Below are 17,213 nucleotides of genomic sequence, written 5' to 3'. Positions count from 1 at the left end.
GCTGGGCTGACCCTGACCCCCAATCCAGAGCCTATTCCCAGCCCTGAAACAGGAGCCAACCCTCCCAACGTGGAGCTAACTCTATGAGTGATCTCCCAAACCTGGAACCAACCCCCAGGGGATTTACTCCAAACCAGGGCTGATCTGGGGCTAACTACCAATCAAGAACTAAACCCCCCTAGTCTTGACTCTGAATTGTCCCAAACTAGGTCTGACTTCTCAAACCTGAGACTGACCCCACCTCCTGAGACTACACCTCCCAAAACCCAGGAATGAGCCCCCCAACCCCAGGATGGTCTTAGGTGAGGCACAGATCAGCTTCTCCCCATCTAGGACCCAACCCCACTGACCTCACCAATATCTGCTTCTTGACCACAGTGAATTCTCCTTGTTTTCTGGGTAAAGCCTGCTTAGAATTGAAACTAGTCATTTATCAGACTCTCCCCAGAAAAAAATAATTACCCCTTGCCCTTGGCCTGGAGTCCAATCCCCCTGGACTTACCCTTAAAGAAAGGCAGAAAATGGGAAGGGAAGGAGGCAGAGAGTTGGAGATATTGGGCTGGGGGAGAAAGGAGACAGGCCATAGAGATGCCTAGGGATGAGATTGGGGACCTAGAGAATGGAAGAACCAGAGAATCCCAGTTCCAAAAATCCTTAGAGCACCCCAGCAAGCCTCACCTCGAAAGCTGAGCCTCACTTGTCGGTCATGGCTGCCCGGCAGCCCTGTCAGTCGCCGTACACACACGGTCAGAGCCATTGTCCCAGGGCCACTGGCTCTCCCTCTGCCTGCCTGCCCTCTTGCCCACCTGAGTCGCCTCTGACTCACTGGACTCACTCAGCAGGTTCAGCAATCCCTGCCCTTTAGTCAAACACACAGGTGGCAGGCCTGGGGATCATGGGTAGGGAGCGAGCAGGAAGACTGAGAGATGGGGGTAAGGTTCCTGTGTCAGCTCAATTCTCCCTGTCTGCACCAGCTTCAGCCTCTATCCTGCATCCTTGTGGGGTAGAAGCTGAGACAGAGTAGGGATGGAGGCAAGGGGAGAGGACAGGACACTAGTCTGCTCCCTGCTAGCCTATGAGGCCTCAAGGGCATGGACCTCCTGTTGTTCCTTGTTCACCTTTGTCCTCAATGCCCAGCTCAGGGTTTGGTACATGAGAGACCCTCAAGACATTGGCTGAATAAAGGGATAGATTAATAAATGGGTCCCCTAGCCCCCAGCATTAGTGCTGTAGGCACTCAACACATTTGTATTAGTGATCGAATATGTGTCCCTAGTTTGCACATAGCAGGTGTTCAAAACACTTCTTAACCAGAAGCCAGAGGTCCTTAACTTGGGGTCTTATTAGTGGAACTATAGATGGCCTCCAGGGAGTCTGCAAACACTTGAAACTGTAAAATATTGAGCACAAGTGCATTTTTCTGGACATAGAGCTCCTAGCTTAGGTTAATAACCCTTAAATAGGTGTGCAGTACTTTTATTGAATGAAAGAATGAACGTATCTCCCAGTGTGAACCCATGGGTGACAGTAACTATGTGTTGATTGCATTTCATGGCCATCCACTTAATTATTCTATTTAATGACACCTCCTATGTGCAGGAGTTGTGCTATGCCACCCTGGGGGGGCGGGATGTGCAGCTACAGAGGCAAATCAGACATGTTCTCTGTCTTCCCGTAGCTTCATGGACTCCAACACCAAACAAAGCCTAGAAAGACTGCAGTCCTCATCAGAGCAGGAAAGGGTCAGGGCTGGGGACCTCAGGGCAGGGAGACCAGAAGGCTTCCCTGAGGAGAAAGTGCTTAAAATGGGCTTTGATGACAGGAGTCAAGCAGAGACGGACATTCAGGCAGTGGGAAGGAAGTCAGGGTGTGTTCTGGGACCTGTGATTTGTTCAGTTTGGCTTGGGTACCAGGAATGTATCGGGCAGCAGCAGCAGATAAGATTAGACTGTCAGAGGAGCTGAGTCTCGCTGTGTGGCCTTGAGCCAGACATGGTCCTTCCTTATGCTTCAGCTTCTCAATCTCAATACTGGGATTGGAAAGTCCTGTTCTACCTATTTCCCAGGTGTTAGGTGCTCAAGTGAGTTTTAGGGTCTACAAAACACCAGATGAGAGGCATAGGTTCTGTTTCTAAGCAAGGTCCAGGTTAGATCCTAAGGCCCCTAGATGTTGGGGCAGGGCTTCACCTCCCCATTTGACAGATGGGGACACTGAGACCCAAAGGAGGGCGGGGGGGTGTGGAGACCAGAATTCTTAGCCTGCAGTGCCTTTGCCTACCCCTCCCCCACCCTCATCACTCCCCTGAGCTCTGTGGCATCTAATCAAGCAAGGAATTGATGCCATCCCACTGGAACCTAACACGGACACCTCCCCTCTGGGTGGAACACAGCCTGGCAGGTTCTCTCAACCCCTCTAAGAACTGCCACTTCCACTTCCTAACATTCCCAAGAAGAAGGGATGTAGCAGTAAGAGTACTGGGCTTGAGGGCAGGATTTTGGAATTCTAATCTCCATTAAGCACTGAGTGGTCTCAGGAAAGTCCTTTCCCCTTTCTGGACCTGTTTGCCTAGCTGTGTAATGTGCACAGGATGCACTGCATTGCTTTTCAAAGTGTGGTCCTTAATCAGGATCACACATGTGGTTGTTAGAAATGCACATTCCTGTGCCCACTCCAGAAATACTGAAGTAGAATCTCAAGGTGTGCCCGGGAACCTGAATTTCTATAAGCTGCACTGGTATTCTGTTGCACAGCAAGAGTCTGGGAACCTCTAGTCTCTTGGCTGTGACCATCTGTGATTCCTCATTCTGTTCTCGGTGACTCAGATGGTTGGTCTGAGTGTGGTTATGGTCCTTAATTCTCACCGCATAGATCCCAGGTGAACATGGGTTTGGGAGGGGGACTCTCAGATTTTCTGGCTTGATGACTAGCATGAGAGGAGGGGCCTGAAGGGTTTGCAGAGCAAAGAAGGCTAAATGTTTATTTAGAAGTGCCCTGGGTGACTCCATGCCCCTTCCTTAACATTTATTCATTCACAAATATTTGAGTACCTACTACATGCCAGGCCTATCTAGGTGCTGTAGGGTACAGTAGTGAACAAAACAAATACCTCTGCCTTCATAAAATTTACGTTCTAGCGGGGGAGTGACAGGCAACGAAGAAACAAAATGTATAGCGTGCTAGCGGTTAAGTGCTGAGGAGAAAAACAAAGCAAGGGGGATAAAAATTCTTTTAGCCGAGCGCAATTTTAGATAGGGTATTCTGGGAAGTGCTTGATGTCATTGCTTGCCTTAACATGAGAAAGAATGAGAGACTGCCATGGCTCCCAGTGACGTCACGACTAGCTCTGTGACGCCCTGTCAGGGCGTTCTGCCGAGACCTTGGTCTCCTCTGTGACGTCAGCAGCCGGCCCAGATACGGCAGAGAGGGTTGGGTCAGGCCGCTGGGCCCGCCGGCTGCACTCAGGGTCCCGGCGGCGCGCACCGGCTGAGCGAGGGCCCAGGGCCTTGGCGGCTGCGGCGGCTACTTTGGCGTCCGTGAGGGGGCGGCCCGGGGTCAGGATGCGGCGGAGCCCCCGCCCGGGCTCAGTCGCGTCCCCGCACAAGCACACGCCCAACTTTTACAGCGACAACAGCAACAGCTCAGTGAGCGTCACCTCGGGGGACAGCAGCGGGCACCAGTCAGCTGGGCCGGGGCCCGGGGAGCCCAAGGGCAGAAGAGCCCGGGGCTCGAGCTGCGGTGAGCCTGCCTTGAGCGCAGGAGTGTCCGGAGGAACCAAATGGGCTGGAAGCTCTCGGCAGAAGCCGCCGCCTCGGAGCCACGATGGGCGGACCGCCTGTGGCGCGGCAACCGTGAGGGGCGGGGCCTCGGGTGCGGGCGGGGTCGACCCCGGGTGAGTCGAGGGAGGGGGCGGGGCCTCAGGGGGGGCTTGGCGCGGAACCGGGATAAAACTATATCTGGGCACCTCCCAAGGGGTGGGGCCTGTAGGGTGAAGAGGAAAAGCACCAAATACGATCCCCTAAGGGGCGGGGCCTCGGTATGATGGACGACCCTAGGAAAGGGCGGGGAAAATCCTGAGAATGGGCACCAGTGAGGAGGCGCGGCCCCGGAGTTAGCGTGAGTGGCTACCAGGGAATTGGGGCCGCCCCAAGACTTAAGGCTAGGGGCGGGGCCTCCTTTTGGGGGTAGGACCAAAGTCGTGACTGAGCATCCTTGAGGGTCGGGGCTTCAGAATGCTGACAGAGACCTAAGGGAATGCCGTGGGACCAAAGCATGTGAGAGCCTGCCCCGCTTCTGGGCTGGAGAGCCTGCGGCCAGGTCCCGGGGAAAGAGTGGGCTTGCGGTGCGCAAGGCCCCAATGGAGCCCCTGGGCTCCCGCAGAACCGGCTGGCTCTCCCGTTGTCTCTGAGGAGCAGCTCGACCTTCTCTCGACCCTGGATCTGAGACAGGAGATGCCTTCTCCGCGAGTGTCCAAGAGCTTCCTGAGTACGCGCCAGGCCAGCCTGGATTCCTTCTGACCCTCCAGCTCCCCTCTGCGAATTCCAGTTCTCATCTTTGAGCCCCCGGCCCATGTCTGAGTCTCCAGCTCCTTCCCTGAGCCCGATCCACGTTCTCTGAACCTCAGCTCATTCTTCTGGCCCCCACCTATTCTCGTAGCCCACCCCTCTCTTCCTGAGCCCTGTGCCCTTCCCTGAAGCCCTTTCCTGAGCCCCTTGTGAACCTCGAACACCACGTCCTCTGAGCCCCTCTTCGTCTCCCCCGTCTCTAAGCTGTAGTCGTTGAGCCCCCTCTCCTCTCCTCAGGCCTACTCTTCCAGGTGCTGAGCGTGTTGTTATCCCTGGTAGGAGACGTGCTGGTCGGTGTGTACAGGTCAGAGGGAGGGAAGGGGGAGCCCCACGGGCTGCTCTTTGGAGGGGGTGGGGCGCAGGGCCGGACCTGGCTGAAGCTCGAGCCAATTCAGACCCAGTTGACTTGTGTTCACAGGAGCTGGGTTTAGGTCCCTGGGGTGGGTGGGGGCTGCGGGGTTCACTAGAGTCTCAGGGCCTCAGCCTCCCTCCGGTTCTTCAGGGAAGTCTGTTCCACCCGCTTCCTGCTCACGGCCGTGTCACTGCTGAGCCTCTTTCTGGCAGGTGAGGGGGGGGTGAATTCCTTGGGGTCCCAGCCCTGGATGCTTTGAAGACAAACCCAGCACATTTTCTCCTAAACCCTTCAGCCCACTCAAGCTCCTTCGGCTCCTCATAGTCCCTTACAGGGCCCTCTAGTCCCCCCTCAGACTCAACCCCCTCAAGCCTCTTCTCTCCTCACTGTCCCTTTATGCCAGGGAAACCTCCCCTTCCCTTCCCCTGAGACCACTCCCATCTTTCTCCAGCACTCTGGTGGGGACTCCTGTACCTGGTCCCTCCTGCAGAGAATGTGAGTCCGGGAGACTGTATACCTGGGTGGTGGTTGGCAGGTTATACACCTGTGGGGTTCACCTGGGCTGCTGGGAGGGAGGCAGTGCTGGAGGCTATAATCCTAAGGAAGGGCTGGATATAAACAGATTTCTGAGGGATTGTGCCCAGAGGTGCTTGAGGGTCTCTGAGTGGTCCTGGGAGGTCAGGGAAGGAGGACAGTCCTCAAAAAGAAGACACTTTGAGTCTGGCTGCTCTGGGTAGGTGGGAGGTGAGCAGCGCTGTATTTTGTCTCTCCCTTCCCCAATAGGAACCTAAGGAGATGCTGAGTCTAAGGTGAAAGAGTGCACCTGGGGTGGGGAATTGGAGGGCTCAACGGTGCTTCTGTGGTGGGCCTTATGGGAAGTGTCCAGGGGGAGGATGGGCCAACTGCACCGTGCCAAACTCCCGCCTGCAGCGAGTACCACGAGCGCGTGCGCTCCCAGGGGCAGCAGCTGCAGCAGCTCCAGGCTGAGCTGGATAAACTCCACAAGGAGGTGTCCAGCGTTCGCGCAGCCAACAGCGAGGTGAGCCACTCAGCTGCACCCTGTTCGCAGAGTTGGGCCCCATAGGGGTTTGGGAGCCTAGCCTCGGGAGCCTGGCCCCCGTGGCTCCGCCCACTCCACAGTCTCCGGCCACCTTGGAAACTTGCCGAGACCAGTTCCCTGTGTCCTGAGCCTTAAAGCCCTGCCCTAGAGCCCTCACTTAGGGATTTCTCCCGGGGCCCACAATGTCCATCCCAGAGAGCCTAGTTCCCAGAGAACTTTGTCCCCCTATAAATCGACGCGCAAGCCCCGTCACTCCAGGCCTCGCCCACTCTCCTTTCAGAGGGTGGCCAAGCTCGTATTCCAGAGGCTGAATGAGGACTTTGTGCAGAAACCCGACTATGCGCTGAGCTCTGTGGGTAAGAGATTCAGAGACACAGAGAGACGGAGACATTGACACAGACAGACCTATGCACATGGCCAGCCCAGGGAGACTGACCTCAGACAGACCCTTCCCCAGCTGTCAGTCAGCTGAGTGGTTGCTTCCCCCTGCTCCAGGAGCCTCCATCGACCTAGAGAAGACATCCCACGACTACGAGGACGCGAACACCGCCTACTTCTGGAATCGCTTCAGTTTCTGGAACTACGCGCGGCCGCCCACGGTTATCCTGGAGGTGGGCCTGGAACTTAAATCCCAGGGGCAGGACGCTGGGGAAAGGACCCAACAGCTCCTAGGAGGTGGAGCGAGTGGCGCTAGGCGGGGCCCTGCTAGGCTAAGGACGGGCCCGGCTGGAGGCGGGGCCTGGCTTGGCTTTGGTGAGGCTCTGGGCGACGCCAAGAACGGCATTAAGCTTAAGGAGAGACCTGGCAGTGCTAGGGACTGGGGCTCTGGGCGGGATGTGGCTGGGCAGGGCCCCGGCCTGGGGGTGGAGGACTGGGTGGGGCCAATGATGGAGTCGAGCCGAGGGCAAGGCCTCCCTGAACCAATGCCCAGGCTGAGGAAGGGCCACCGTCAGTCGGTCCTCCGGTTCTGAAGGTCTATCTGCCCCGCCCGCCTGCAGCCAGATGTGTTCCCTGGGAATTGCTGGGCTTTTGAGGGCGACCAGGGCCAGGTGGTGATCCGACTGCCGGGTCGTGTGCAGCTGAGCGACATCACCCTGCAGCACCCACCGCCCAGTGTGGCCCACACCAGGGGAGCCAACAGCGCTCCCCGCGACTTCGCAGTCTATGTGAGTGGGGCTGAGGCCCAAGGACGTGGGGGATTTTGCCTAGAAAGCAGCAGGTAGTCATGAAAACCGGTGCCACTATCTGAGTCTTCCCTTGCTCATCTATAAAATGGATATCTCGCACTTGCCTCTCAGGACTGCTATAGGTTATAAATTATAACTATATCCAAATATTAGTTATGGCTTATTGAGCGTTTCCTGTGCCAAGTACTTTACATGGATTATCTCCTCCCTTCCACACAATCTATGAAGTGCTATTATCTCCCCCTTCAAGATGAGGAAAGTAATGCTCACCAAGGGGACATTACTTGCCCAAGGTCACACAGCTAACAATTGGCCAGATTAAAACTCGCAACCTAGTTTCTTTGAGCCCACATTCCACACTACACTATCCTAACACCAAAAAATAAATGAGAGCATGCATACAGCTATTGAACACATAGTAGGTTCTCAACAAAGTTGCTTTCTCTCTCCACCTGTGCCTCACTGTTCCTCCCCTCACTCTTCACCTACCAGGGCCTCCAAGTTGATGACAAGACTGAGGTTTTCTTGGGGAAATTCACCTTCGACGTGGAGAAATCTGAGATTCAGACTTTCCACCTACAGGTGTGTTTATCTCTGGGGGTGAGGGTGCTAAGGGAGTGGGACAGTGAGGGAAGACTGGGGAGGAAGACAGCCCTTGGGAGAGCAGGTCTTGGCATTATCCATTTGTCTCCCCAGAATGACCCCCCAGCTGCCTTTCCCAAGGTGAAGATCCAGATTCTAAGCAACTGGGGCCATCCCCGTTTCACGTGCTTGTATCGAGTCAGAGCCCATGGCATGAGAACCTCAGAGGGGACAGGGGATAGTGCCACAGGGGGGGCACATTAAACATGCTGATGGTTGCAGTAGAGTGGAGGTCTGTGCTGAAATAAGCTGGATCAGTACTGGGGGTCTGTTGGGGGGCTCTGGTTGCCTTTGGTATATAAGTATGTTGGGGAGTCTACCTCTCAATGTGCCCTCTTTTCTTGGAGAAGTCCAGATCAATACAATAGCAGCAGCTCATGTTTATGGAGAGCTGACCACGTGCAAGATGACGGTGCTCTGGACATTATTATACACATTACCTAACCAATCTTCACAACCACTCAGGTCAGGTAACTTGCTCAAGGTCACATAGCTGGTGAAGAGCAGCGCCACAGCAGGACCCAAGCACACCTTCCTCCACAGGCCACCCTCTTTAACTGTAGAGCTGCCAGTCAGCCAGAAGCCAGGCTTGTGCACCTCAATTCCCACCCCCAACCTCTGGGAAAGTCCCCCAACTCCTGCTAGGAATCCCCTTTTCTTCAGTTAAACACTCAAAAACTAAGGAGACTTGAGGACTTCTAGGAACATCTGAGTCAGAGTTGATGCAGGCCTGGTAGCCCCTACTCAGGTTGTCTATACTGAGACCTGAGTGTCCTACTCTATGCTAGGCACAGTACAAACGGTCGTTTTCACCAGTACCTGCCCTCAAGAAACCTGATAGGGGAGAGAGGATGTTCCAGGAAACAGGACAATTCATTTACTGATCCAAGAATTCTTCACTCTAAGCGTCAAAAGTAGAATTGGAGGAATAAATGATGGAGGAGACAGGCATCAAAGGATTAATGAGTTCTACCTGGGCAGAGAGTAGAAAAGGGGAACCAGCATGAGTAGAGAAACATGCAACATCTTGGCTGTTCCAGTGTGTTCATGTTTTGGAAGAATATACAGACTATTAACAGTGGTTACACCTCTAGGAAGTGGAATGTGTGAGTATGTCTGGGAGGGGAGCACATATCCATCTGTTTCAATTTTGGGGATATTACTTTTGTAATTTGAAGACAAAGGAAAAAGTCTATCGAGTGCTTTCAAAGCCTAAGGTGAGAAATATGAACTAATAGAGCTTTTTGGAAGGCAGTTTCACAATAGGAACCAAAAGCCTTAAAATTTTTTATACTCTTGGGCCGGCCCCGTGGCTTAGCGGTTAAGTGCGCACGCTCCGCTACTGGCGGCCCAGGTTCGGATCCCGGGCGCGCACCGATGCACCGCTTCTCCGGCCCTGCTGAGGCCGTGTCCCACATACAGCAACTAGAAGGATGTGCAACTATGTCATACAACTATCTACTGGGGCTTTGGGGAAAAAAAAGGAGGAGGATTGGCAACAGATGTTAGCTCAGAGCTGGTCTTCCTCAGCAAAAAGAGGAGGATTAGCATGGATGTTAGCTCAAGGCTGATCTTCCTCACAAAAAATAAATTAAAAAATTTTTAAACTCTTTAATAAGAGCAATTCCATTTCTAAGAATGGATCCAAAGGATACACAGATGTAATCAAAGATAATACTTATAAGAATATTCATCACACTGTTGAAGTGCTATTATCTCCCCCTTCAAGATGAGGAAAGTAATGCTCACAAAGGGGACATTACTTGCCCAAGGTCACACAGCTAACAATTGGCCAGATTAAAATTCTTTATCAACTGTTGTTTATAAAGAAAAAAACTGGAAATAGTATTTAAGAAGATAAATTATGCTATAAAAATAATATGGAGCCAATAGAAATGGGAATATAAGGGGATGTTTAATGTCATGGAAAGTAATTAATATATGGATAATTCCTTAAAAAGCGAGCTAGATTAGTACACATAAAAATTTTAAACTTCCATATCAAAAGAGTTCTATCAACCAAAAGATAACTATGAATGAAAAGACAATAGCCTAGGAAGAAATATTTTCAATGTGTATAAGTGACAAAGGCTTAATAACTGAATAACTGTTAACAGAATAAAGGCTATAACAACAACAAAAACCTATACATAGGCTATTCTGAAGAAATATAGTTCATAAATAAACATATGAAATGATACCTAGCCTTCATAATTAAATAAATTCAAACTAAAAATTAGATTTTTGGGGGGCCAGCCCCATGGCGTAGCAGTTAAATGCGCGCGTTCCGCTGCTGGCGGCCCAGGTTCGGATCCCGGGCGTGCACCGATGCACCGCTTATCAGGCCATGCTGTGGCAGTGTCCCATATAAAGTGGAGGAAGACAGGCACAGATGTTAGCCCAGGGCCAGTCTTCCTCAGCAAAAAGAGGAGGATTGGCGTGGATGTTAGCTCAGAGCTAATCTTCCTCACAAAAAAATAAATAAATAAAAATTAGATTGTTTTTCTTTTTTTGCCTGTCATTAACAAAAGGGGTAAAAAACTGTTGTTATGGACAGCAATTTATAATATCAAAAATTTTAAACATTCATACCCTCTGATCTAGCATTTCCACTTCTAGGAACAAATCCTTCAGAAACATTCCTGTAAATGCACAGATAAATGTACAAGGATATTTTTTCCCCCCAAAGCCCCAGTAGATAGTTGTATGTCCTTCTAGTTGCTGTATGTGGGACGCAGCCTCAGCATGGCCGGAGAAGCAGTGCCTCGGTGTGCGACCGGGATCCGAACCCGGGCCGCCAGCAGCGGAGCGCACACACTTAACCGCTAAGCCATGGGGCGAGCCCCTGTACAAGGATATTTATTACAGCACTGTAATAGAACAAAACTGGAAGGGACCCAAATTTCAGTAAATAAGGGATTGGCTAAATAAGCTCTAGTACACTCACAGACAAAATAATATAAAGGTATTAAAAAGAATGAGGTCAGCAATAAGTTCTAATGGGTAACCCAAAACATAATAAAAACAAGGTGCAAACATTATGGATAATATCCTATTTAGAAAAAAAAAATGTCAAACCTAGGAAAGACAAGGGTCCTCACCTGCTCCATAATCTACTTTATACAATATTTTATTTGAAATCATTTTGTACTAATTAGCATACATTTTACAGTTTAAAACATGCTAAAATATCATGTATAATATGATCCTATTTTCATAAAATAAATAACATGTATAGACTATAAATAAGCATAAAAGACTAAAAAATATGCACCAAATTTTTTTTTTTTTTTGTGAGGAAGATCAGCCCTGAGCTAACATCTATGCTAATCCTCCTCTTTTTTTGCTGAGGAAGACCGGCTCTGAGCTAACATCTATTGCCAATCCTCTTCCTTTTTTTTTTTTCCCCAAAGCCCCAATAGATAGTTGTATGTCATAGTTGCACATCCTTCTAGTTGCTGTATGTAGGACATGGCCTCAGCAGGGCCGGAGAAGCGGTGCGTCGGTGCGCGCCCAGGATCCGAACCCGGGTCACCAGTAGCGGAGCGTGTGCACTTAATCTCTAAGCCACGGGGCCGGACCTGCACCAAATATATTATTGGGACGTGGGAGTTTAGGTACTATTTATTTTTTTCTGAATTTTTTTCTACAATTAATATACATATTAATTTTCTAGTAAGAAAAAATAGCTGTTAAAAAATTCAGGCTTATAGCCTATCTTTAGGACTAGAACCACCACTGTTCCTTCCTCCAGGAAGTCTAGCATAGCCCTTGCTCAATCTTAAAACTCATTCCTCCCCTAGCACTTTCCACCTTCTGTGTTCCCAGCTCAGCTCTGCCCTGAAGCAGGACAGGCTGGCTGGGTGTTTGACTTACATTTAATCTTTGTATTTTCAAAAATAGAGTCAGTGTCTCTAGATATCTCGCCAGGAATACCCAATTTCTTTGAGTGGGGCTATTATGTCAGGGGCAACCTTTACTCAACAAACCCTAAGGTCAACAAACTGAGGCTCAGAGAGGAGAAGTAAACATGGCTAATGGCAGATTCCCACCCAAAAACACATGGAGCAGTGGCAAAGCAGTAGTCTTCATTGATCTTTATTGAATGAGGGGCTCCAGGGGCAAGCAGATGGGATCAAGAGCAGCAATAGCAGGAACAAGTATAAAAGTATAAAATACAAAGTGCTAGCACTGGGGAGTGTGTGCAGGATTGCGCCATGGCCCATAGGGACCCTTGGAGACACAGGACTGGCCACAGCTTACTCTCTAAGGGAATCTAGGCCTGAGGGGCCTGTGCAGGGCCCTTGTCTGGGGGTGGAAGTGGCTTGAGGGGGGCCCAACCTTGGGCCTTGAAGTAGGAGACCAGTTGTACGGGTACTTCTGCGAGCACAGTCTGTGCCAACGCCTCTCGAGGGGCCTGCCAGGAGAAGAGGGGCAAGGTCAGTCGTGGCCCATAAAAGCTTCCCAAGGTCTACGTTTCATACCAAAGAAAGGATACAAACCCAACACCCAACCTGCCCCAAACTTAGATGAAAGAGTGAGTATCTCCACTCATATCAGGGAGAGGTAGAAGGGTAAACTCCCAGATCTAGTCTGCCCCCAAGCTTGCTCCCACTCACATTCTGGAAGCGGCGGTAGGGCACAAACTGCACTATGTCACGGGCAGATGCCTCCCCAGAACGTGTACGCAGGGGTCCACCATCAGCATCCAGCTGCTCCATGGCCTCAAAGTCAGCACCACCCACACCGACGATGATCACTGACATGGGCAGGTGGGAGGCACGAACCACAGCCTCACATGTGGCCTCCACATCTGTCACAGCACCGTCGGTCAGCAGCAACAGCACGAAGTATTGCTGGGGGCAAACCCATTCATACACTGAGGCAAACCCTCTTAACACCTCAGCCACACATTCCCACACTGACAAGAAGTCCCTTGTTACATGGCCCTCAAGGGAGCCCTTGACCAAGACCATCCCACCACCCCCACCTCCCACGACCCTCACCGAGGCAGTCCTCTGATGTGCAGCCTGGGCTGCAAACCTGGCCACATGGTTGATGATGGGTGCAAAGTTGGTGGGGCCATAGAGACGAACTTGGGGCAGGGCTTGGCGGTAGGCATCCACAATGCCTTGGATGCCTAGAGAAGGAGGGCAAAAAACACTAAAATACTGGGCCTTTCAGGATTGAGCCAGTCCTGACATCACCCTGTCCTGGGCAAGGAGATTTGGGAACCTGGGTGCATTTCATTCAATCACCCCTGTAACCCAAGATACTTAAACTTATCCTACAGATGAGGAAATTAAAGCCAAAGAGAAGAGGGGCACTTGCCCTAAAATCACAGCTTGAATTAAAGCCCAGATTACGGGGAATCCTCTGAACAAATTTAGGACAGGCGAACATCAGATTATAACCCACTTAATAAAATAATAAATTATAACCTATTTAATAAAATAAGAATCCACAGAGTTATTAAATAATGGGAAAGAAGGGAAAGCTCTTCCTTAAAATGTAGAAGGAGGAATGACAAAATCATTTGACAATCATAGATAACTGATTCAGGCAAGGAATATCAGTGGATGCTAAAACTAAAGGGTGAAAGTTGATGAGTAATTAGATATTTACATAGCCTCAAAGTATCTTCCCAAAAGATATTAATTACAAAGAGAAAAACAGTACTTGTATAGTAGAGATACCTGGTAGACTCTACCTTAACCAGGTGATCAAAGTTAACACGACTGGTTAATAGGATAAATCAACATCATGTGCCTCCTGATATAATGCACTGAGAAGAATACAGTGTCACTTCTGTGGTATTTCTGCCCAAAATGCATAATCTGAATCTAATCATGAGGAAATATCAGGTAAACCCAAACTCAGAGACATTCTATAAATTATCTAGCCTGTAATCTTAAAAAATGTCAATATCATAAAAGACATGAACTCTGGAAGACAAGACAACTGAAAGCAACACATGATCCGAGATTTTCTTTTGCTGTGAAAGACAGAACAATAGACAAAATTTGAATAAATTATATAGATTGGATATAGTATTGTATTGATGTTAATTTCCTGATTTTGAGAAGTGTACTGTGTTATGTAAGAGAATGTCTTTGATTTTAGGAAACACATACTGAAGTATTTAGGGATAAAGGGCCATGTGGATGATGATGAGTGCAAAGTTGGTGGGGCCATAGAGGCAAACCTGGGGCAGGGCTTGTTCACTACAATCTTCAAACATTTCAGAAAAAAAAATGTATATATATATAGAAAGAGAAGGAGAGAAACAGAGAACCTAAGAGAAAGGGAGAGAATGACAAAGCAAATGTGGTAAAATGCTCATGTTTGGGGGGAATGTGGGTGAAGGTAAACAACAGCCTCTGTGACCCAGGTCCTAACCCCTGAGCTCCAATGATCTGAACCCCTATAACTATTCTTGCAACTTTTCTCTAAGTCTGAACTCATGTCAAAATAAAAACCCAGATCAGATCAGGTTAGGTCAAGTTGTCCACTTCAGTGTTGCCCAAGTGGTGCTGGGGAGCCACGAGGTTTGGCTCTCTCTAGGCAAAAGAGCTAGGGGCAAAAAGCAGCCCCAAAAGAGCTGCAGGGAGGCACCAAGGCTTCCACTGATGCCCAAATAAGTACCAGTGAGCTTCTAGGCAAAGATAATAATGATAATATAATGGCTGCCATTTTTTTAGAGAGCAATTAGTAAGTGCCAGACTTACTGCTTCAAACTTGACACACACCCTCTCCTAAAACATTCAATATCCTACAATATGTAGCCTTATGATGAAGCCAAAGCACACAGAAGCTAAGCAACTGGCCCCAAGTCACAAGGTTAGCAAGTGGCAAGATGAAGATTTCACTCCAGAGGCCTAACTCTAAAATCCACTCCTCTGGACAACAGAGTCAGGTATCTGCTCCCCCACTCCCACTCTTTCCTTGCTCGCATAGGTTTCGCCCTCTAGGTTGGACAGATCTGCCTTATGCTGCAGGATGGGAGGACTTACCTGTACAGTAGGGGTTATTGGGGTTAAAGTTCAAGGCAAATTCATGGGAGACCTGAGGACAAGAATGAAAATGAGGTTCTTCTGTGACCACCTTTGTGCTCAGAAAAAGGGCACTATATATCAATTGTTTAGGAGCTATTTAGTCCTTAGCACTTGCTATACACATGCCTGTAGGGATATATCCCTTCATCTCCCCATACAGCTGGGTGCCAGACAGCAAGTTCACCGCATCCCCCAAAATCAGGACCCTGAAACTGAAAACAAGAGTGGAAGAACGGAAGAGAGAGCTCACCTGCCAGTCAGGTGGTACCTGGGCCCCAAATCCAAATGCTGGGAACAGCTTGTCCCTGTGAGAAGACAGTAAGTTGGGAAAGAGGCAGTGAGGGGACTGTGAGCCCAGAGGCTGAAGCACCTGCAGGGAGTGGGGATGGGCAAGAGAAGAAGTTACTCACGAGTCGTAGTCCTGAACCACGCTACCCACACTCCACAGTGCTGTCAGGTACTCATTGACCCCTGTTGGGCTCAGGTAGTGCAGGGAGTTGGGTGAGGAAGGGTCTCCATTGGAGCCCGTGAAGTCCACGCCTACCTGGGAGTAGGGGAGGAGAGTAGCTGAAGGCCACTTTGAGCCCCAGATCTGTTCTCTGGCCCCTGGTAAAGCAACTTACAGTGAAGTTGATTTGACAGCCTCCCATCACATAGTCCAGAAATGAATACTCCGTTTCTACCTGCAGATGAAACTAGGGTCATGGCTGGGGAAAAGGGATTGAAGCCATGGAGCTCAGGGTTCAGAGTCTGAGACACATGGGCTATTGTCTCACCTGGCAAATCTTCACACAGATAATTCCCGAGTTCTTGTAGCTTTTCTTTTTCTGCTGCTTCTCAGGGTGGATGCATTCAAACTCAGCCTGGTGAGGAGAGAAAAATTAGGGTAGGAAAACTCCCAGAGCATCAGTCAGGACTGGAGCTCCCCTGCCCTGCCTCTCTCCCTGGGGCGGCAGCCCTCTAGGCCCATGTCAACATCCCTGAGCAGGGCCAACACTTACTGGGACTGTTTGCAGCTGGGCCAAGCTGGTGTGGAAGGTACCAATGAGATCATGTGAACCATCACTGTCATAGTCTGAGCATCGCACCTGGAGAGGAAGGTGTTATGTGTGTATAAAGACAAACCAGGAGGCAGGTGGCAGGTGAGAATAAATCCCTCCCCAGGCTCTCTACCCCTGCTCAGTCCACTTAGGAGGCAAGCTCCTCACCTGGATGGGTGTGCTGGGGTCTCCTCCACAGAAACGCTGAAGGGGAACAGAGAAGCGCTTCCATGTAGGGTTCAGATTGTTCTTGATTACCTAAAGAAGGAGAGCAAGGCCTCGGTGAGCTCTGAGCTGGCATGTAGAGAGCTGCCATTCTCTCCTACCTATATGTAATCTCTTTCCCTGTATTACAAACCTCGGTAGTCACAAATCTCAGGAGATTCTCTCCTGCCCCACCTCACCCAATCCCCAGGGTCTCACACCTCAGATCTGTATGCCAGATGCCATTTCCCATCACCCTGGTAGAAGAACTCAAGGAATGGATCCGATTTCCCCAGGAAGTCCTGTCAATGCCACAGAGACACCAGTTATAAGACTTAGGGAGGGACACCCACTATGCCAGACCTCTGTCCCCACCCCTGCCCTCCAACACACCATCCCTTTCCCCTTAATTCTTAAAGCCCCAGGGCCTCCTTCCATGCAGCACCTTCTTATCTAGGTTTCTGGCCTCCACCTCCATGGTCACTACACGACTATCCTTCAACTCCTGAGCTGAGACCTAGGGAAGGGAGGCAGGAGACTGTATCACCTCATGAATTCCTCATTATGTAAGTCCCCCCACAACCCTTGCAGAGTTCTTCCTTACCGTGATGGTCCCCCGCCCAGCAGGTTTTCCAGGCTTCAGCATCAAGGGTAGAGTTAGTATCCGGCTGGACACAATCTGGGGCAGAGCAAGGGTAGGATGGGGCAGGTGTCAAGATCTCAGGCAGGGTTAGGTCCTGTGTGACCCCACCTCCAAGTTCCAGGCAGGCTGGGTTGTCTAACAGGGCTCTTACTGAACCTGTGTCTGAAGGATTCTAATCCCTGGTCCTACATACCTGTCCTAGGGAACACTCAGCCCCTCCTAGGAAGTCATCATCCCCCAGCTCATGTGTCTTGTTGTCTATGTCATAGATGCCAAATCGGAGCTTCTGGACTGTTTCAAAGTGGTACTCAAGCTGCAGAGTCTTGGAGAACTCAGGGCTTGAACAGTTCCGTACTTGTTCAGTCCGGCCAAGCTGTGGGCAGAGGCCAATAAGCATCACAGTTACACACCCTCTACCCCAAAACAGTCTTAGCCTCCCTCCACAACCTTAACCCCCATTGTCCTTCT

The 17,213-nt window shown here is 50.2% G+C and overlaps 3 protein-coding genes across 5 annotated transcripts in view; 1 reads left to right on the top strand and 2 right to left on the bottom strand.

The window, feature by feature from the left end:
• The window catches only part of LOC101398522 (fer-1-like protein 4), a 43,149-nt gene extending 42,337 nt beyond the window's left edge, over positions 1 to 812 (bottom strand). The window contains 2 exon segments of the mRNA XM_087445345.1: positions 351 to 406; positions 679 to 812. Of these exon segments, the coding sequence (XP_087301471.1) occupies positions 351 to 406; positions 679 to 757 (135 nt within the window). The 5' untranslated portion in view covers positions 758 to 812.
• Positions 813 to 3,453: 2,641 nt separating this feature from the next.
• On the top strand, positions 3,454 to 10,578 carry SPAG4 (sperm associated antigen 4). Its single transcript, XM_004430472.3, has 12 exons — positions 3,454 to 3,867; positions 4,378 to 4,482; positions 4,800 to 4,866; positions 5,065 to 5,126; positions 5,366 to 5,409; positions 5,698 to 5,723; positions 5,845 to 5,953; positions 6,255 to 6,330; positions 6,470 to 6,585; positions 6,973 to 7,140; positions 7,654 to 7,743; positions 7,858 to 10,578. Exons 1-12 carry the CDS (start codon positions 3,558 to 3,560, stop codon positions 8,005 to 8,007), a joined length of 1,323 nt encoding a protein of 440 aa, XP_004430529.1. The 5' UTR covers positions 3,454 to 3,557; the 3' UTR covers positions 8,008 to 10,578.
• Positions 10,579 to 11,885: 1,307 nt separating this feature from the next.
• CPNE1 (copine 1) overlaps positions 11,886 to 17,213 on the bottom strand; it is a 34,861-nt gene continuing 29,533 nt past the window's right edge. For all 3 annotated transcript variants that reach the window (XM_004430469.2, XM_004430467.2, XM_087445344.1), the window contains exons 3-16: positions 16,939 to 17,118; positions 16,707 to 16,781; positions 16,548 to 16,619; positions 16,324 to 16,404; positions 16,067 to 16,156; positions 15,860 to 15,946; positions 15,635 to 15,721; positions 15,482 to 15,541; positions 15,269 to 15,402; positions 15,109 to 15,163; positions 14,817 to 14,868; positions 12,810 to 12,943; positions 12,423 to 12,659; positions 11,886 to 12,220 (exon numbers count right to left, since the gene is read on the bottom strand). In XM_004430469.2, coding sequence (XP_004430526.1) covers positions 12,080 to 12,220; positions 12,423 to 12,659; positions 12,810 to 12,943; positions 14,817 to 14,868; positions 15,109 to 15,163; positions 15,269 to 15,402; positions 15,482 to 15,541; positions 15,635 to 15,721; positions 15,860 to 15,946; positions 16,067 to 16,156; positions 16,324 to 16,404; positions 16,548 to 16,619; positions 16,707 to 16,781; positions 16,939 to 17,118 — 1,485 coding nt within the window. In that variant the 3' untranslated portion in view covers positions 11,886 to 12,079. The remainder of the gene's footprint in view (positions 12,221 to 12,422; positions 12,660 to 12,809; positions 12,944 to 14,816; positions 14,869 to 15,108; positions 15,164 to 15,268; positions 15,403 to 15,481; positions 15,542 to 15,634; positions 15,722 to 15,859; positions 15,947 to 16,066; positions 16,157 to 16,323; positions 16,405 to 16,547; positions 16,620 to 16,706; positions 16,782 to 16,938; positions 17,119 to 17,213) is intronic.

This window comes from Ceratotherium simum, chromosome 21 (assembly GCF_057802395.1).
Source record: "Ceratotherium simum simum isolate JZ-2026a chromosome 21, ASM5780239v1, whole genome shotgun sequence".
Taxonomy (NCBI): domain Eukaryota; kingdom Metazoa; phylum Chordata; class Mammalia; order Perissodactyla; family Rhinocerotidae; genus Ceratotherium; species Ceratotherium simum.
Note: the sequence above shows the minus strand (reverse complement) of the source record. Positions and strands in the feature narration are given on the sequence as shown.